This window comes from Ovis canadensis, chromosome 18 (genome assembly GCF_042477335.2).
Source record: "Ovis canadensis isolate MfBH-ARS-UI-01 breed Bighorn chromosome 18, ARS-UI_OviCan_v2, whole genome shotgun sequence".
Classification (NCBI taxonomy): domain Eukaryota; kingdom Metazoa; phylum Chordata; class Mammalia; order Artiodactyla; family Bovidae; genus Ovis; species Ovis canadensis.
Genome location: NC_091262.1, coordinates 47,855,057 through 47,873,595, shown reverse-complemented (window position 1 = coordinate 47,873,595; position 18,539 = coordinate 47,855,057). Strand labels below are relative to the sequence as shown.

The 18,539-nt window shown below is 54.9% G+C and overlaps 1 protein-coding gene across 24 annotated transcripts in view; it reads left to right on the top strand.

Moving 5' to 3' along the window:
• CCDC33 (coiled-coil domain containing 33) overlaps positions 1 to 18,539 on the top strand; it is a 136,873-nt gene that overhangs the window by 94,814 nt on the left and 23,520 nt on the right. For 2 of the 24 annotated variants that reach the window (XM_069559588.1, XM_069559586.1), the window contains exon 1: positions 17,289 to 17,391. The exons of the other annotated variants lie outside the window; for them this stretch is intronic. In XM_069559588.1, the coding sequence (XP_069415689.1) occupies positions 17,323 to 17,391 (69 nt within the window). In that variant the 5' untranslated portion in view covers positions 17,289 to 17,322. Of the gene's footprint in view, positions 1 to 17,288; positions 17,392 to 18,539 lie in introns of those variants that run through there. 24 annotated transcript variants of the gene reach the window in all.

Sequence of the window (18,539 nt, the reverse complement as noted above, 5' to 3'; positions counted from 1 at the left end):
CCTGGTGTGCCCTAGTGTGCCCTTGGATCTGCCTTCAGGGCAGTCAGTTCTGCCTCCCTTCATTCAAGACACCTGATTTTGACACAGGCTTTTCAAGTTCCATTCTGTCCAAGAGGTGCAAAGTGCCAGTCCTGAGTGGACCCACCCGGGTCAGGGCCTTTGTGAGTGTGACCTTGAGTCCAGAGTTAGTCCTGGGAGGAGCTAAAGAAAGCCTTTACCTCCCTTCTGAACAGCCTAGGGAGCCTTCTTTGGAAGAGGTAGGCTTTTGAGTGAGGGTGAAGAATGAGATATTAAGAGTCATCCCAGGGGACTTCCCTGCTGGTCCAGTGGCTAAGACTCTGAGTTCCCAATACAGGGGACCTGGGTTCAATTTCTAGTCAGAGAACTAGATCTCACATGTTACAACTAAGACCCACACAGACCAATAAATAAATAATTTTTTTAAAGCCATCCCAAACATGCTAACTCTCCAAATTCCAAACAACTTGTAAGCATTCCCTGCTCACTCCCTAGACACCCTGAGCCCACCTCCTGCTGAGCCAAGCAATAGATGAGGGGCCCCAGGCAGCCTCCAGACAGAGCAGCTTCACTCACTGGGGCTTGTAAAAAAAAAACCCTTGCCATTGCCCAGATTTCTGTTCCCCAGCAGCTCCAATAGCAATTTCTCTCACCAGCCAGGAAAAAAGAACTCGCCCCAGAGCCAGGTGCCCAGCCGTGTGCCCAACTGTGCAGGGGCCTGGAAGGTGGTGGCGGGGGGTAGGGTGGAAAGAGGCCCAGGCACCCAGCTCTGGGAGTTCCCAGCAGGTAGGAGGAGCAGGGTAGGTACACAGTAGCCGGGAAATATTTGCTCTTTCCTCTGTCTCTCTCCTCCAGTGCCCCCCCAAAGCATGCCCCCTCTGTTTCCTTCCCTCCCTCCTTTCCTCCACTGCTCAGAGGAGATTTGTGGCAGACCAGAGGGCCCTCATACCAGCAGATGAATGAATAATTGACGAGGGTTGTTTAAAGATTCAGTGGAGTTTTTCCAACCTCACCGCACTGGAATAACTCATTTCTTTCATTCTCTGTTTGAAAGCCTAACCCCCTCCCTTCATCTTTCCCCTTCCTGGTCCCCACATGCCTGCCCTGCTCCGAGCATCACACTTTTGTTTCTCTTCCTCTCTTGAGTCTGCTGAACCCTGAATGATCCCTTGATCTCCGCCTACCCCCGTTTCCTTTGTGTCCCCTTCCCCAGCTGTCCCCACCCCCATTTAACCTGGTAGGTTGACTTCAACTCCTCTAGACGTCATTTCCCCAAGACAAAGGGCCCCATTTCAAGGATGAGGTAAGGAAGAAAGGCGGCAGGCACTGTGGCTCCTCCCAGGTCACACAGCTGTGGAGGGGGCAGCTTGGGAGACCGAGGGCAGACCTCCCAGCCCAGGGACGGCTTCTTTCCCAGCCAGGCAGAGAGGGGTTGGCTCTGCTGTGCCTTCCCAGGGTGACTTGGAGCCCTTTGTGTCCCTGGACCTTGATTTCTCCCTCTGTAATTGAAGAGAACCACTTACCTGCCTTGCCTGCCTCTCAGGGTCAAATGGAACTGGTAAGGGGCCATCAGAAAGGGCTGGCATGTAGCAGAGACACCTGTGAGCCTGGGCCTGCGAGTCTGCCTGGCATGGCCTTTATGGAGTCCAACCGTCCCTGTTTGCCCAAGACTGAGGGATCCCGGGACATAGGACTTGCAGAGCTAAACCTGAGTCCCAGGCAAATCGGGATGGGGTCATGGAGTGGGCTTTCCCCTGCCCCTGCCCCAGCCCTGCTGCTTTCAAGGTAGTAGCCCCCTCAGCCCCCCACAGCCATAGGACATATACCCTCCACCTGTCAGCCCAGCGCCACACTGTGCCCCACACTCACAGCACTCCTCCTTGAAGTGACCTTGAACTCCCTTCCCTTCTCTGGGCCCCAGTCCCTTCCTTGTCTGCAGAGGAGGTTGGAGCAGATGTTCCAAAGCCCCCTGGGGTCCCTGGGCTGTGACTGGAGCCTTGGTCCTGCCCCCAGGCTCTGGCCTAGGAAGAGGACTGCAGACTGAGATGAGGTTCAGCAACAACCTCGGCTCCCCGGGCACCGTGTGGTAGCAGGTGATGGGTCCTAGGTAGGAGGCAGCTGCCGACAGTGGTCCCCAAGTATGGACGCCACGCACATCAGTGGCAGCTAGTAGCAGGAACATCAGCTCAGGTTGTGAGCATCACAAGACCAAGAGCCTGGGGTCAGCCCCCAGAAACCAGAGTGACACAGAGCCCGCCCTGGGAGGCAGATTGCCCGGTCCTGAGAGTCGGAGCCCCACCCAGATCTTTGGTCCACAGGAGGAGGAAAGATGCAAGAGAGACAGATGGAGGCAGAGACAGAGAAAGCCTCTGGTGCCCCTCACAGCCTCCGTCAGATGGCCCTGACTGGTGCCCCCATGGACCACCAGAAACATCACTGTCACCCCATCTCTCCTGCTCCAACACCCCAGTCTCTGCAGTTCAGCCTCCACTGCCCGGTGTCCGTGGTCCCGTTTGCCAGGTCAGGCTCCTGTCCCTGTCACTCTACAAGCACCCCTGTTCTGTCCACCTGGCTTAAGGCTCATTTAAGGATACGTGTTCATCGCACATGGGCACCAGATCCACTCCCATCCCGAGCCCAGCTCCTGCAGGTAGAAGGTCTTCTCGGGACTCCAGCCCGCCTCAGCTCCTCCCCTGCACTCCTGCAGCCCGAGTGGTAAGCCCTGCATGCTGGCACTCGGGGGCTGTCTAAAAATAAATCTTGTGAGGGTACAGCAGTCACAGCTCCGGGCTTGGCTGAAAGCCGTCACCAGCTCCACTCTGCTTCTTCTCTGTCCTTCTCTTCCTCCTCCAGTCCCTACAGAGCGAGAGAGGAAAAGGTGCTTACCAAGCATTTGAGAGAAACAAGGATCTCATCCTATATGCCTCTGTTATCTCCCTCTGCAGACTCCTCCTCTCCCCCCTCTCTCAGCCGTGAGCCATCTCCACCTCTCAAGAGCTGTGTGACCTTGGATAAATCACTCCAAGTCTCTGGGCCTATCTTCTTACTGTTAAGTGCAAGAAATCCACCCCCTCCCCACCCATACACAACCTCTTGAGGCTGTAGAGAGGGTTAAGCAGAGAGTGGATGACAGTACGGTGCATTAGAAACTGTAAGGGGCTGTCCACTTTACAGGAGGCTTATATAGTCACTGTGTTGGTGGGGCTTTTGCAGACAGAGAATGAAAGGGGGAAAGCACGCATCTCCCAGGCCTCCCTACTCTGACCCCTTCTGCAGAAGGGCTGTTCCCAGACCCCTGACCCTCTTCTCCCTCCTTCCCCCCATCTCCGGCATCTCCCCGGTGGGCCATTCTCCTCCTCCATCCATCACCTGGGACTAAAGAGATTAATAAACGAGACTCATAACTCAGCTGCTGGGATGCGGCAGATATTTACAGCTTCGTTTCAATTTGCAGAGAGATTAAGTGTTTGTCGATTTATTGTCTTGGTGTGTGTGTGTGTGTGTGTGTGTGTGTAGCTGAGCGAGGCCCCCTGCAGGCTGGCTCCACCTCCCCCAGTGCACATACTCTATCGCTTGTGGGCTCACTCCCTCCCACACCATTCCATACCCCTGCCAGGCCCCTGGAGCTGCTGGGGAGCCCAGGGTCAACTAGTAGCCAGTCCAGAGAAAGCCACTAGCTGCTGGAGTGGGTTTGTTTTTCTAAACACCTTGACCAGAGTGGCAAGTGGCTTGGCCACAGGAAAGGTCCCCAGGGCCCTTGGAACCAGGGTTTTAGACAGGACAGGGGAGGAATACCATCCTTAGATGATTTCAGTTCAGTTCAGTTCAGTTCAGTTCAGTCGCTCAGTCGTGTCCGACTCTTTGCGACCCCATGAATCGCAGCACGCCAGGCCTCGCTGTCCATCACCAACTCCCGGAGTTCACTCAGACTCACGTCCATCGAGTCAGTGATGCCATCCAGCCATCTCATCCTCGGTCGTCCCCTTCTCCTCCTGCTCTCCAATCCCTCCCAGCATCAAAGTCTTTTCCAATGAGTCAACTCTTCGCATGAGGTGGCCAAAGTACTGGAGTTTCAGCTTTAGCATCACTCCTTCCAAAGAAATCTCAGGGTTGATCTCCTTTAGAATGGACTGGTTGGATCTCCTTGCAGTCCAAGGCACTCTCAAGAGTCTTCTCCAACACCACAGTTCAAAAGGGTCAATTCTTTAGCGCTCAGCCTTCTTCACAGTCCAACTCTCACATCCATACATGACCACAGGAAAAACCATAGCCTTGACTAGACGGACCTTAGTCGGCAAAGTAATGTCTCTGCTTTTGAATATGCTATCTAGGTTGGTCATAACTTTTCTTCCAAGGAGTAAGCGTCTTTTAATTTCATGGCTGCAATCACCATCTGCAATGATTTTGGAGCCCCCCAAAATAAAGTCTGACACTGTTTCCACTGTTTCTCTGTCTATTTCCCATGGAGTGATGGGACCGGATGCTATGATCTTCATTTTCTGAATGCTGAGCTTTAAGCCAACTTTTTCACTCTCCTCTTTTACTTTCATCAAGAGGCTTTTTAGTTCCTCTTCACTTTCTGCCATAAGGGTGGTGTCATCTGCATATCTGAGGTTTTAGAAGGGCCCTTTCTGGGCTTCCCCCATCCTCGTCTCTCCCCAGAGAGCAAGGGGTCCACAGGGCCAGATAAATGTACTCTGGAGCCCAAGCCTCGCAGTCTAGACCAGTCTTTCGGTATCCAAGACCTCAGAATTCCCTGCCTGAATGGACCTGAGCCTGCTTCTGAAGGCTGTGCAGACCTCTTGCCAAAGTCTATCCTCCCAAGATCCAATACTTTTGAGGATGCCCATAAGCCCAGGAGATAGCTGTTTATCAGGGAGTGTGGGCACCTGCTGGTAGCCTCTATTTATGCCCTTATCCTGGGCCTCACAGATGTCAGGGGCAGACCTAGAGATGAGGAGACATGATTCCATGGAGAAGGCCCCCAGCCTAACTGGGAGGAGCCTGCAGAGGCCAAGGGAAGTGAGCCAGCCTGGGTAGGTGAGTTAGAAAACAGCGCTTCCCCAGGGACTGCAAAGGGGAAAGAGCTCTGCCCTGAGTCTGAGTGGGGCTTGAGGAGCTAAGACAAGGGCATGTGGGCACAGGGAACAAAAATGTCAAGACTCCCCATCCCACATGCCCTGAGCCACTCCCCTTCCCAGTGGACTTTGCAGTCAGGCATATGAGCTCACTTGCTCATTCATTCACTCATTCATTCATTCAACCAGGTTTTTGAGCATCTACTCTGTGCCAAGCCCTGTTATCTCCCCCTGCAGACCCATCTACTCATCTGCGCAGCTATAACAGGTTTGAGTCCTGTCTCCACCACTCAGGAGCTGTAGGACCTTGGAAAAGTCACTCCACCTCTCTAGGCCACCTCATCTGTTAAAAGGAAGGAATCCTCTCCCCCTACCCGACTCTTGAGGCTTTTGAGAGGATTTATAAGAGAGTGGATGGCGGTACATGGGAAACTGTAAAGGGCTGTCCACTTTGCAGAAAACTTATTAATAGTCACTGCATTAATGGGGTCCTTCCAGATGGAGAGAGAAAGAGGGAGGTGGCACAACTCACCCAGACCCTCCCTTTTGATCCCTTTCCAGAAGCTTATCCCCAGGTTAAGTGACAGTAACATGATAATAGTGAAGTGAAGTGAAGTTCGCTCAGTCGTGTCTGACTCTTTGCGACACCACGGACTATACAGTCCATGGAATTCTCCAGGCCAGAATACTGGAGTGGGTAGCCATTCCTTCTCCAGGGGAGCTTCCCATCCCAGAGATTGAACCCAGGTCTCCCACACTGCAGGTGAATTTTACCAGCTGAGCCACAAGGGAAGCCCAACATGATAATGACCCCCTACAAAGGTCCCTGTCCTCAGGAAGCCCAATTCAACAGAAGAGTCATTGTTCAATTGCTCAGTCATGTCCGACTCTTTGTGACCCTATGGACTGCCCCATGCCAGGCTTCCCTGTCCTTCACCATCTCCCTGAGTTTGCTCAAACTCATGTCTATTGAGTTGGTGATGCCATTCAACCATCTCATCCTCTGTCGTCCCCTTCTCCTCCCAGCACCAGGGTCTTTTCTAATGAGTTGGTCTTTTCTGATGAGACAGAAGAGACACATCAGAATTCACAGGAGGAGAGTATGTCCAGGGCTGGGGAACAGTCGGCTCAGGGGATTGTAGGAGCACAGAGGGGAGTATACCTAACCCTAACCCCAGTGCCAGGAAGGGCACATTTCATAAAGAATGCCAGGTATGGTCCACAGACGGCACTGCTGTCAGGAGTTGTTGGTATGAAAACCGTGGCGGATCATTGATTTGCCAGTAGAAGAGAAGTGTAGGTGAGTGAACTTATTCCTGCAAGAGTAGTCTGTTGAGTGACGATGACATGTGTGTGTGTGTGTGTGTGTGTGTGTCTCCATAGCCCCCAAGTGGGACCCTGGCCTAGTATCTCACCAAGAGGTACTGTGGAGTCTTTGGGCTAGTCTCTTCCCTCTCTGGACTTCAATTTCTTTATCTATAAAGTGGAAATTGGCCAAATCAGGGCCTAGCCCCAAGCACCCAAGAACTGGGCTCAGAGGGGGAGAAGATGAGGGGGCCACCGGGAAGAGAGGAAAGTAACAACCGAGAGAGCACCAGACAGGAGAGGCATCTGAAGGCCTGGGGCCCAGTCTCTGTTCTGCCACTGACTGGAGGAGGCACCCTGGCTGACTCCTTCCTCCTCTGGGCCTCCGCCTCCCTCCTCTGTGGAGTGAGAAGCCTGGTCTTCATGATGTCCTCCTTCATCCCGGCAAACAAGGCAGGCAGAGGGCAGGATGGCCTTCTGGCTCGCTCCTTAGTGAGACGGCTCTTGCTGCCCTGTATCACTGTCCATCTCAGTTCCTTGATTAAACAGTGGATGGGTGGTGCAGGAGTGCAGCTCTCTCTGTAAATAAAGCCAAGATGATGAGGCCATAAATTGCTGAGCACTCCAATCATCGATTGTGGAGGGTAGGAGGCGACTGCAGAACCAGGGGAGACTGGGAGAGATTTGCTAAGCTGGGAAATGGGACCCATCCCTTCCCACAAACAGCCAGCTCAGCCCTCCTTTTAATACTACTAATTATTCCATCAATCTTTTACTGAGTCCTTACTCTGCTCCCAGATCTTTGTCATAATCTTATTTCATCCTTGCACCAATCTGATCAAGGATGTACAATGATCATCCCCATTTTCCAGCTGGGAAAACTGCTGGAAGCTTGATAACTATCTCAGGGCCGCAGAGTGAGACTAAGGGAGAGCATTCATTGGTCCAGCAGGTCTGGGTTCTCCGCCCAGGGCCTGCTCCTGCAGCTGCCTTGGCCAAGCCTCGTGACTCAAAAGTCAAGGGCCTGACTCATCGTCTTCCCAGCCTGTCTGGGTGGGAGGACTGCCTTGGTCTCAATTAAACTCCAAAACAGAGCTCTGTGGCTGCAGGTCCCCTCCCCAAGCCCATCCCAAACCCTTGAGAATACATGTGGAGATCTATACATCACATTACCTACAACCCAAATAATGAAAATTTGTAAATCAAGCCGGACCCCCCAACTCTTACATACATTCTATTCTTCTATCGTGACAGATATATATAATATATATGTATATTTAGATATATATATATCTTGCATATGTTAATAATATATGTCTTATATATGCATATCTTAGAAACAACCTCAGAGGATTCTCAGATTCCACCTTGGACCCTGGCGACATGGGGAGCACAGCTCCCAGCCCCCGCCCCTAGTGCCCCCACATTACACAGGAGGCACCCCCTTTCCTTCCCTTTAGGCTCAGTTTCAGCCCCACATCCTACTGACCCAGTGACCGTGGGAGGCCTTTCGCCTGTGTCAGGGTGCACCGTCCCCTTTAGGAGGACAGGCACTAGAAGCAGGAAGGGATTCCAGGGTCCCCTGTATCAGGGTGTGGTCTAGTGCGGGACTCAGACCCTGCATGGGCACAGCCCCTCTGCCCCACCATCTCCTCCCACCCCACGGGGAGGGTTCGGCCCTAGGAGAGCTGGAGTAGGACTCCATATAAGACACAGGGCCCAGGGCAGGGCCCCTTTTCGTCCAGGGTCAAGGGCAGAACTGTCTCTCCCCCAGCTCAGTGACTCTATTAGGGTGGGCTCCTGAGCTCAGATTAAATGCTTTTCAGTACAATCCAATTTCCTCCCGACGTGGACTAGAAAAGCCCAGTTCATGCACGTGCGTGCACACACACACACACACAGACACACACACACTACACTTGGTGTTAAATATCCAATCAGGTCCAAAGATAATAGAGAAGGGCCAGTTCACTCCCAGTTTAATCAGATAAAATGCCCATTCATCGCTCCTCCAGCCGCAGCCCTCCCCTCCTCAGCGCTGCAGCCAGGACCAAGCAGACAGGGTGGGAGGGGAGCAAGGGGAGGGCTGAGAGGCCGGTGGGAACTATGGGAGAGGAGAAGGGGCTGAGTAGGTGGGCTGTGCCTTTAAATCTTCAAGGAGGGGGGGCAGCATTGCCCACAGGGGACTAATTATCCTTCAGCCTTCAGCTCTTACTCAAACAGACAAAAGGGGGCTTGAAGCCCTGGTGGCGCTAAGCTTCTGCGGCAGAATGTTTTTTTTTCACCCTCAGATATGCAAATCCACCTTGATGTGTGGACACTGGGGATGGCCAGATATCGGCTCAGGGATTTTGAAAGGCCAGCCAGGGCACAGGCCTGGCAGCTGGACCACCTCAGAAGACTGATGTGGCAACTGGCGGCATCTCACGGTCCCTGAGTCCTGCTCCCCGCTGGAGGAGAGTCTCCTGGAGGCCAAGATGAAGGCCCCTCCCTTTCACCTTCCTTCAGAGGTGGGGGCTCCTGTGGAGTGCCGGAGGGGCTCCCTCCGGAAGCCAGCTCAGGGTCCAGGAGCCAGCAGTCCAGATGGAACTCTCCTGTACACCTGACCCCCTCTGCCTTGGCACAGAGCCACCCGGCGTGTTGCTCCCAAAGCTTTCCACAGTTTCCATACCTGCTGCGTGAGCCCCTCGGCCTGATGACCCCTGCAACCTCTGAAGCCTGTGCCCCAACCCAGAATATTCTACTAACACCCAACCCTATTCATGCTTGCTCACAGCTCAAGGCCTTTGCTCCTCTGCTCTCTCTGCCCACATTCTGGGGAGCCTGGATATATGCTCCATAAATGGGTCCACAGGTGCATAAAATGTCCCTCCTAAGCAACCACATGACCTGGGGAGGAGACAGGTCTGGATCACAGATAGGAAGTTTGCTTCCCACTCAGTACCCAGCCAGCACCTATAGGAACCTCAGTCTTTTCAGCTGTGAAATGGGAATAATGATAATGCTTACGCTAACGCTACACACTAGCTTTAAAAATCCCATGGTGCCTGGAAAGGGTTCTGCGAGGTGTGAAGGGGCTCAAGTGCCTTAATATTCACAGCAGGAAGTGAGGACAGTATGGGAGAGTTTGGGCAGATTTCCTCTCTCTCAGCCCCTCCAAGACCCTCATATCAGACTACATAGTCACTCCCTTGGGGAATCCAGTCCCCCACTGTGTTTGGATCTCTGCCTTACCCAACCCAGACCTTTCCAAATCCTCTGGAGTATGTGATCTTACTGCTGTCTCAGCAGGAGGGACTTGGGACCTGACATTAGAAGCGGGAGGGGAGCTGGCCCTGAGGCAGGACTTGTGCTTGGAGCAAGTCTGACTAGTCAGGATTTGAACCTGGGCCTTAGCTGGCCAGGGGCATGGGCACCCCAAGAGACTGGGTAGAGAAGGAGCCCTCAGCAGCAGCACCACCACCCACCTCCACCGCCCCATGAAGCCCATCCCTTCATTCCTGCCTAAGTCTGTGAGGACCAGGGCCTGGTGTGCAGTGAGTGGGATTCCCAGGATGGGGAGGGGGCAAGTCATGAGGGCAAAGTGCCTAAAAGAGGCTGGGTCACCAGTCAGGTGAGAAGGAGCTTTGAAGGGACCCACTGCCTTGTGGCTCAAGCCTCTGAAGGCAAAGCATAACATGGTTGTCCAGAAGCACCACCCAGGAGGCTGAAAGCAGAAAAACTCTGTGATGCTAGGGGATGAGCCTGGAGCCTGGCAGAAATGGAGCCCAGTGTCTAGCACTTCTGGGCTGGCTTACAGACAGGAGAGGACAACCAGACAGAAAGGGTCCAGACACTGAGGGTGTGGGGCAGACGACATAAAGTTTTCTTAAAAAGAAACTCGATACGGCTAGAGAGGCAGAGACAAGGTCGGTGAGCTCCCAGGGGTGGGGAATTACACTTGCCCATCCCCAAGTACCCTGGGGCATTGTCCAGGCATGCCAGCCTCCCCCAGAAAGTCCTGGGAGTCTGGCCCTTGGGCACATCAGGTCCAGGCATTTGGAGTAGAGGACCTGGCTTTCCAGAGGTTAAGGTGAGCCCTGGAAAGAAGGAAGAGAGATCCTACCTCCAACTCCCCTGTCACCCCAGCCCCTCCCCATTCACTGTCTCTCTCTCAGCTCCAGATTGTCTCAGTACCCTTGAATCACGCAAGAGGTCCAGACATCCAGCCTGGGGCTCCTTCCTCCACACCAGAGACTTGGCAGGTAGCCTGAGGACCTCTCTCTATTGCAGTCTGCCCCAGGGCATCTTTGCTTCTGGCCTAGGGAGGCGACACTGAACGGGAAGCAGTGAACACACACGCCTTCACAGAAATGATGAATTGTGGAGGGGAGGGGTTCTGAAAATGAAAGTCTAGAATTCAGGCATGGAGCACGCTAATCGAAACAAATGATGTTCTACTAATAATCTCAACTCCTCTAGCCAAAGATGACCGAGAAGGTGGGTGGGGACCTCAGGAAGTTGTGCTGGCAAAGGACAGGAAGGACTCAGGCTCCCGTTGGGTGATTCAGGGGAGACTTCAAGGACAGAGGGCTTTTCTCTAGTCAGATGCTCTCAGGAGGGGGGACAGTTCTATAAGCAAGGATTTTAGTGATTCTCATCCAGAAGGAGGGGAAACAACGAAAACTACAACCGTTCTTGGTAAGAAGCAGAAGGCACTTGTATTAGCCAGGGAAGGCTGCTGTCTTGTCACCCTTGTGGTTTGGGCAATGTTCACGTCTCAGCTGTGTTCAGACACGATTACGGAGTGTCTTGCTGGTCAGAGAGTAGCCTTGTCAATGCTGTGAAATTATGTTCAATAGGAGAACACCAAGGTCCAGGTGGGTGTGCCAGGCCAGCTCCTGGCATGTAAGGGGCTGCTGCCTTCTTTCTCGGTGACTTCCAGCAGACTGACCAAGAGGAGAGGGAAGGGCTGTGTTGCACATGCACCAGTGCCAGGCCTGGTGCTCGACTGTTACAGACACTGCCCAGTTCATCTTCACCCCAGTCCTGTTCCCACTGTACAGATGAGAAAACTGAGGCTCAGAGTGGCCAAGTGCCTGGCAGAGCCAAGAGTAACTGGCAGGTGAACCCTGAGCTCCCTGGCCTCAAAGTCTCTTCCACCCCGCTGCCTTTCATCTGGAGGCTGAACCTCTGCCCACTCTTTGGGGCCTGGGACCCTAAGTCGTGTCCCCCTAGGCATCCCAGCTGGGCGTCTCTTGCTGCAGCGGCTCAACCCGCCGTCACAGTCCAGCCGGAGTGTCAGCAGCCGCCACGGCTCAGGCTGGTCCCCTGTGTCTAGAGGTGTGAGGGGTAATGAGGCCCCGTAATTAAGGTTTCTGGAGACACGGCCAGGAGATTTATAGACAGGCTTTGTCAATAACCACGTTAGCAACTGCAGACCCAGAGAGACATCGATAAGTGCTCGTTACAGCTTCTCACCCGTCCTCACCGCCCCCTCCATCCCTCCCAGGCCTGTCAGCCTGCCTGCTCACGGCGCCTGTGTACACAGGCTTCGCTCAATTAATTTGCACTTGTTGGCTCCATCTGTTCTTTTCATGTGTCCTTATAGGGAGTGTGTGGGTCCTGCCTCCCTGCCAGACGTGCTCCTGAGCAGGTCCATGGCTCCCCCCTCAGACTGGGGCTCCACAGGCAGGGGCACCGTTCCCTCCCTCAATCTAGGACCATCCCCCTGAAGGTAGGACCAAGTCTTCCTCTTCCTTCATCTCCCTCCCCACCTCTAGCCCCTCACCCCGGTGAGCTGATGAGCCGGGCCTGACCTGAGGTCCTTGCAGATCCCCTCTGAGCCCTCCCCGACCAGGCAGGGCCTTGGTCCTCCCATCCCAATCCAACTGTCCCCCAGAAAGCTGGCTGCCCCGGGGGGACCTGAGAGGCACAGCCTAAGGTTTTCAGGTTCCTGCTCTAAGAAGAGGGACATCACGGAGCCACAGGGTGGGAGGGGGCTGAGAAGTCACAGCCAAGTCTGCTTCCTGTGAGGTGAGGTGGGGCTGGCCTGGTGGCTCCAAGATGTCAGGATAGGTGGCCCACCCAGAGAAAGGGCAGCGTCCTAAGTTCACCTGCCGGAGGCTGGCTCCCCATCATCCCCAGGTTCTCAGCGGCCAACATCCCAGCCCAACCCTTTCAGACCACTCTCTCCTCCAGAAGGTCTCAGTCCTTCCAACCCTGATAGACTGTTTTCCAGCCCTCAGCATGGATCCTGAAGCAGCCTGGCTTTCCCAACCCTGATGATGCCAAGCTGGCTCTGCCACTGAGGTCTGTAGGAGGCAAGGCAACTCCCTGCCCTCTCTGGGCTCTGGTGCCCTCTGCAGCTCGCTGGGCATGGTTACAAGGCAACCAGGTCCTGGGAAAAGTGTAAAAGTGTTAGTCACTCAGTCACGTCCAACTCTTTGCAACCCTATGGACTGTAGTCCACCAGGCTCCTCTGTCCATGAGATTCTCTAGGCAAGAATACTGGAGTGGTAGTCATGCCCTTCTCCAGGGGATCCTCCTGACCCAGGGATCAAACTGGGGTCTCCTGCATTGTAGATTCTTTACTATCTGAGCCACCAGAGAAACACCCAAAGGTCTTGGGAAATTCATCATCAGGCTTGGTGCCAGCATCTAGCTCCAGCCCAGCCCACCTCTCTTGACTATGATAGGCTTAGATCCCAGCCTGGCATTAAAGTCCCCATGACTGGGCCCTGCAGCCACACCAGCCTCATCTCTCACCACCCCTCCTCAGCACACATCCGGACTGTCTGCCCTTCAGCCAGTGTGCCAGGCTGCTTCTCGCCTTCCCTCCTTTGCTCCTGTGGCTCTCTCTGCAGGAACCCACTGCTTCCTCACTCCTTTCTCACCTGGCACACTCCTACTCACCCTTCAAAACTCGTTTCAGCTCCGGGATACCCTCTGTTTACTCTTCTGCCTGCATGCATCCTGGGGTGAGGAAGGGCTGGCTGAGGGGCTCCCCCACTTACGCGCTGACCATCCTGTGTATCATATCACACTCTGCTTGCTGCCACATCCACTACAGGCTCCCCGGGGACAGTATAAGCCCCAAGCATTGGTCACATGCGTGTCCCTGGTGCGCAGTACAGGCCTGGTCAAACGGGGCTGCTGGGCAGTGTGTGCTGAATAGATGGACCCTAGTGCCCTTATCCCAGCTTGGAGAAGAGAGATACTTAAGCCTCCCCCACAGATGGGGGGCTATGTGCCTTCTCCCTGGGCTGCCTGCTAATAGAACTCTGGAGGCCTCAGAGGGGGCTGTGGATTCATTAGGGCCCAGTGCAGTGCCCCACCAGGGAGGCACCCAAGGAGGAGGCTCTATCCAGCTCCCCACCCAGCTCCCCCAGCCCGGCCTAGCTGCAGGCCCAGCACAAGAACCCCATGTAGATGTTGGTGTTAGAGTCATAGTGAGTCCCCTGCCACAGCTCCAAGCTTATCCTGCCTGGGCTCCTGGAGCAGGGTTTTGCCTGGGCGGCAGAAGGGGAGGGACGTGTGATTCATGGCTTCCATGTGTATTTCAGACCCACTGGTGGCATTTCTGCCAGGAGAGGCTTTTAGAAATGGAGACCCAAACCCCCTTGGCGTATGCCAGGCCTCCAGGTGCTGGTGTCTGAGGCCCCACACAGCCCATGTGCAGGGACACAGAGCCTGGGGTGCCCACAAGCCCCCTCCTAGGCTGAAGCAGAGGCCCATAGCTTGGCAGGGCCCGAAGAAATACGGCAACGTGCCAGAAGCCATGGGACAAATCACCTCGGTCCCAGCCTCCTCCTCTCCCGTGTGTTGATGTGCTTTATTGCAGGGAAGGGCAGAGCCCAGGACAGCCTCAGGATGTTGGAGCCAGTCTTGGAGCCTGTAGGGTGGGGGGAGTAGGTCAGGGTGGGTGTTATGAGACCTCCAGGCCCTGCTCTGAGTTCCCCTGAACTGGGAGCCGGAGAGCCCTAGGCCCTGCAGTGGCAAGATCCCAGCCCTAGTCAGTGAGGAAGTGGAGAGTATAAGCCCTGCCTCAGGGGACCCGAAGGCCAATTGAGGACAGGACAGCCAGCCCCAGAGTCCGAGCAGGTGGTTAACAGAGTGGACTCGAGCCATCTCCTCCACTGGGACAGGTTCCTGCTGCACTGCCCACTTTTGTAGAATGGAGGTAGTGGCAGCTGCCTCACTGGGTTCCTAGAGGGATGAAATCAAATTCATCTCTACAAAGTACTTAGAACAGAGCCTGCCCATGATGAGCGCTTCGGGTCTGGCTCAAGCTCTCGAAACTCAGCAAAGGAAGCTGCCGTCGCTTCTCGCCAAGGAGAGTGGAAAGGCTTGGTCAGGAGGGAGACTGTTTAAGAAGGGATCTGCAGAGATAGGGTGAAGGCGCCTCCATCTTGCCTGTGGAAGAACTGTAACGGCTTAGAGGAGAATAGGACAGAGCCTCTGTTCTTCCCCCAGCCTTGGTTCTGAGACGACAGAAGCGCTCGTGGAAGGGGAGCTGGGCTTTGAGGCTGGAGGGGGCAGGGCCGGGGCCACATTGGACCTTGACCAAGGAGTTGAGTGAATAACCTCTGCCTCAGTGCCACCAGGCTTCCCTCTTCTTCCCTCAACTGCCTCCCCACCCCAGCCTGGTGCCTACCCTGCTTTCCTGGAATCCACAGAGGAAGGATATCCCCCAGCCCCACAAAGAACCCTAGAATTCCCCTAGCAACTCTGCTATGCCTCACCACGCTTTAAGGAGTAGGACTCCTCAGCACCCATTCTACGGATGAAGTGACTGAGACAAGGCTTCAAGGGGGCAGGCTCAAGTCTTTGAGTCCAGCTTCTTCCCACCTCCCAGCATCCCACATTTATGGGGTCCAGTGACGGACCCCCGAGGGCTCCACTCCCACCTCCCACCAGAGCAGACTGGAAGACAGCCGTGTCTGGGGCCTGGCTGAGCTCAGCAATGCCTCTGCACGGTGCATTATTGATGGGGCTTCTAATTGTGCGTTTCCCAAAGTCTACAGGCCTTTGATGAAAAATTCATGGCACGCCCGAGGATGGGAGCAGATTCAATCGATAGGCAGCGCGGCAGGCGTGCGAGCCCAGGGCCCCTCTCATTGAGGGGGCGGGCGGCTGAAGGCCAGGCTGGGAGAGGATGTTACTCTGGCTTTGCCTATATCCCAGGCTTCTTCCCTGGGATCTTGGGATGGAGGTGGGTGGAGATGGGAGATACACCAGAAGGCAGCAGCCTATTTCCCCTGTGGGGAGGCTGAGGGGCAGGACCAGGAAGGTCTAGGCCCATATCTGGGATGCCATTTGAGAGGCTGCCGCTGCCCAGAAAGGGTGGCCAAATCCCTCACAAGCCTCATTTCCTTAGAGAAGGGTTAGAACCCCCAGGGGTCCCACAGAGGAGATGATAACATTTCCAGAGCTGCTCACATGCCAGGCACTCTGATTAGAGCTCTACCCACCCCCTTGCCCCAGCCTCAGTATCCTTGCCCCCTAGCAGCTCTGGGAGGTGGGTGTGATCACACTCCCCACCTCACAGAGGAGGAAACTGAGGCCCAGGGTGGGACTCGAACACAGTGCTGAGCAAACACAAAGCCCACTGCCTTCCCACAGCTCCCAGCCAGCTCAGGTATGAGCCCCAGAGCTGTGTGGAGCTTATCCTGCTCCATACTCCTGCCTTTATGATATCATATTCATATGATAGAGAGGAAGAAACCCCATGAGGAATGAGTGAATTCTACAGGGTCTCAGAGTAAATTCAATGAGAAATGAGGCCTGCCAAGGAAAGGAGTAAGAGCCCACCTACAATACTGACAGGGGCCCCCACCCACACAGAACCCTGGGCTAGCACCCAGCAGTCGGGGGTGGGGGTGCCTTAGACAGGCTGGAGCTTTGGAAACAGGTCAAGCTGTCTGTCTTGGACTGTCTTCTTGAACCACCACTGAAACCCCAGAAACCCCCATCGTTCCTCCATGCATTTATTAAATAGATAAGCAAATATATATGGAGTCCCAGCTTCATGTAGACATCTTGCTAGGGGCAGATGGAGGGGTGGGGCCATCAGAGGAGGCTTTGGGACCAAGCTTGTCTGAGATAGACAGGCTGGACCCAGCTCAGTTGGGGCAAAGCCAGACAGAAAACGCCAAGCCCTAGGAGGGTGTCTCGGCAGTCCCAGGCCAAGGGCAGTTGTAGCAGATGGCTTTGCCTTAGAGACCAAGGCCGTTTCTAGGTGGTGGGCTGCCTTGTTTGGGTTTGTTTTCCATTTGCTTCCCAGGGAGTTCCTTTTAAAGACATCCACCCATGCTGTCTCCACTGAACTAACAGGAAAGGAATTTGTCCAGACTATCAGGACAGCGGAGATGGGAAGGCCCGGGGGTCAGGCTTGGGGCCCTAGGCCTCGCTATGCAGCTGCAGGAGAAAAGTGAGCCCGGCCTGGACCACTGCAGGAGGACTGCTGAGGGTTCAAGGGCCAGAGAGAAGGGAGACTGAGGGCTAAAAATAGGAGGAGGCTAAAGGGAAGAGGACAGGGGAGACTAGGCTACGGGGTAACCAAAAGGCAGAGACAGTGGGAATGGATGGCGAGACTAACGGGAGACTGAGGTCTACATAGAGGGCAGGTCGGGGGGGATGCTGAGACTGGGCTTGGGGAGACAGAAGGTCGGAGCCCTTCAGGGTCTTGCCCGTTTCCTGGTCTCCTGGCCCCACAGCCCTTCCAGGTCCTGCCATCTCCTTGCAGTTCCCTGGCTAAGGAATAAGCCTAGCCTGATTCCAGCCACCCCACCCAGATGCCCTCACCCTGGAACAAAGCGGGAGTGGTCCCCTGGGCCTGCCTGCTTCCAGCGCAGGGCAGGGCTTAGTCACCAGGCAGGCACTTGTTGTAGCAACGGTCCCTGGGGGCCCATCCTGGGGAACGGAACTGCTAGCAGGAAAGATGGGGGAACCAGAGTCTCCATCCCCTCCAGCCCCCCAGGCTGCCCCAGGCCTCCTGGACAGCCACTCTGTAAGTCTGCCCCCATACCGCTGGTTCTGGGAGGATGGGTTGGCTTACCTAGCAGCCAGGTGTGTTGGGGTGTGTTGCCTAGCAACCGATAAAGGTATTCCCAAAGGTAGAGGAAGGACTAGAAGATCAGGCCCCCACAGCCACTGGCCACTGGATGCCTGTGGTCACTGGAACCTCTGTGGGGCTCCCAGGCCCAGCCCAGGCTACCCGAGCCCACACCTGGGAACCCAGAAAGGGAAGAGAGAAGGACTTCTGGAAACACCCCTTAAAGTGACCGCTGCATCCTGCTAACTCAGGGCTTGTCTCTGGTCTCTTGGAGGTCCAGTCCTATATCCTAGAAAGTGGCTGGGGCTGGGCTAGCCTGGGGCAGTCAGGCCAGGAGGTCTTGTTGATAGGGCCAGAGCTCATAAGGGCCAGTGAGGGTGAAGAACAAAGCAGATTATTCAGTCATTAAGTCACGTCAGACTCTTTGCAACCCTATGGACTGCAGCATGCCAGGCTCCCCTGTCCTTCACTATCTCCTGGAATTTGCTCAAATTCATGCCCATTGAGTCAGTGATGCCATCCAACCTTCTTGTCCTCTGCTGTCCCCTTCTCCTTTTGCCTTCCATCTTACCCAGCATCAGAGGCAGGTGGGGTCATCCAAAAGGAGGGGAATCAGCATTAGGCCAAGGGGCCTGCCTTGCCTGGGATAGGGACACCTTTCTCCTTCAGACTCCAGGAGCCAAAGCCTTTGTTCTTTCTTCATGGCAAGAACCCAGAGCAGGCCCATGAGGGAGCATATCTCCAGCCCACAGATCAGGAGACCTGGAGTAGGTCAGGGCCTTGCTTAGGGTCACACAGCTGATTTGAGCAGAGGCTAGATTAAAACCCAAGATTGTGGCCTCCAACCAGGGCTCTCCTCACACCCCACATGGAGCACTCACGGACAGCAAAGCTCTAACCAGGGAGGAGGCTGGCAGGACATGAGCACAGGGGAAGGGGTCCTTATGGGAGAGTAAGCAGAGCCTGTAAAGCCAGGGCAGGGATTTGTCTGCTCATCAATGCCATGAGTGCCTGTTCCTCAACTTCCCTGGGCTGAGATCAAAAGCCACCCCCAAGCTGAGTCTAGGAGAGGCAGGTCTCTGATCTCCATACCTGAGGAGGTA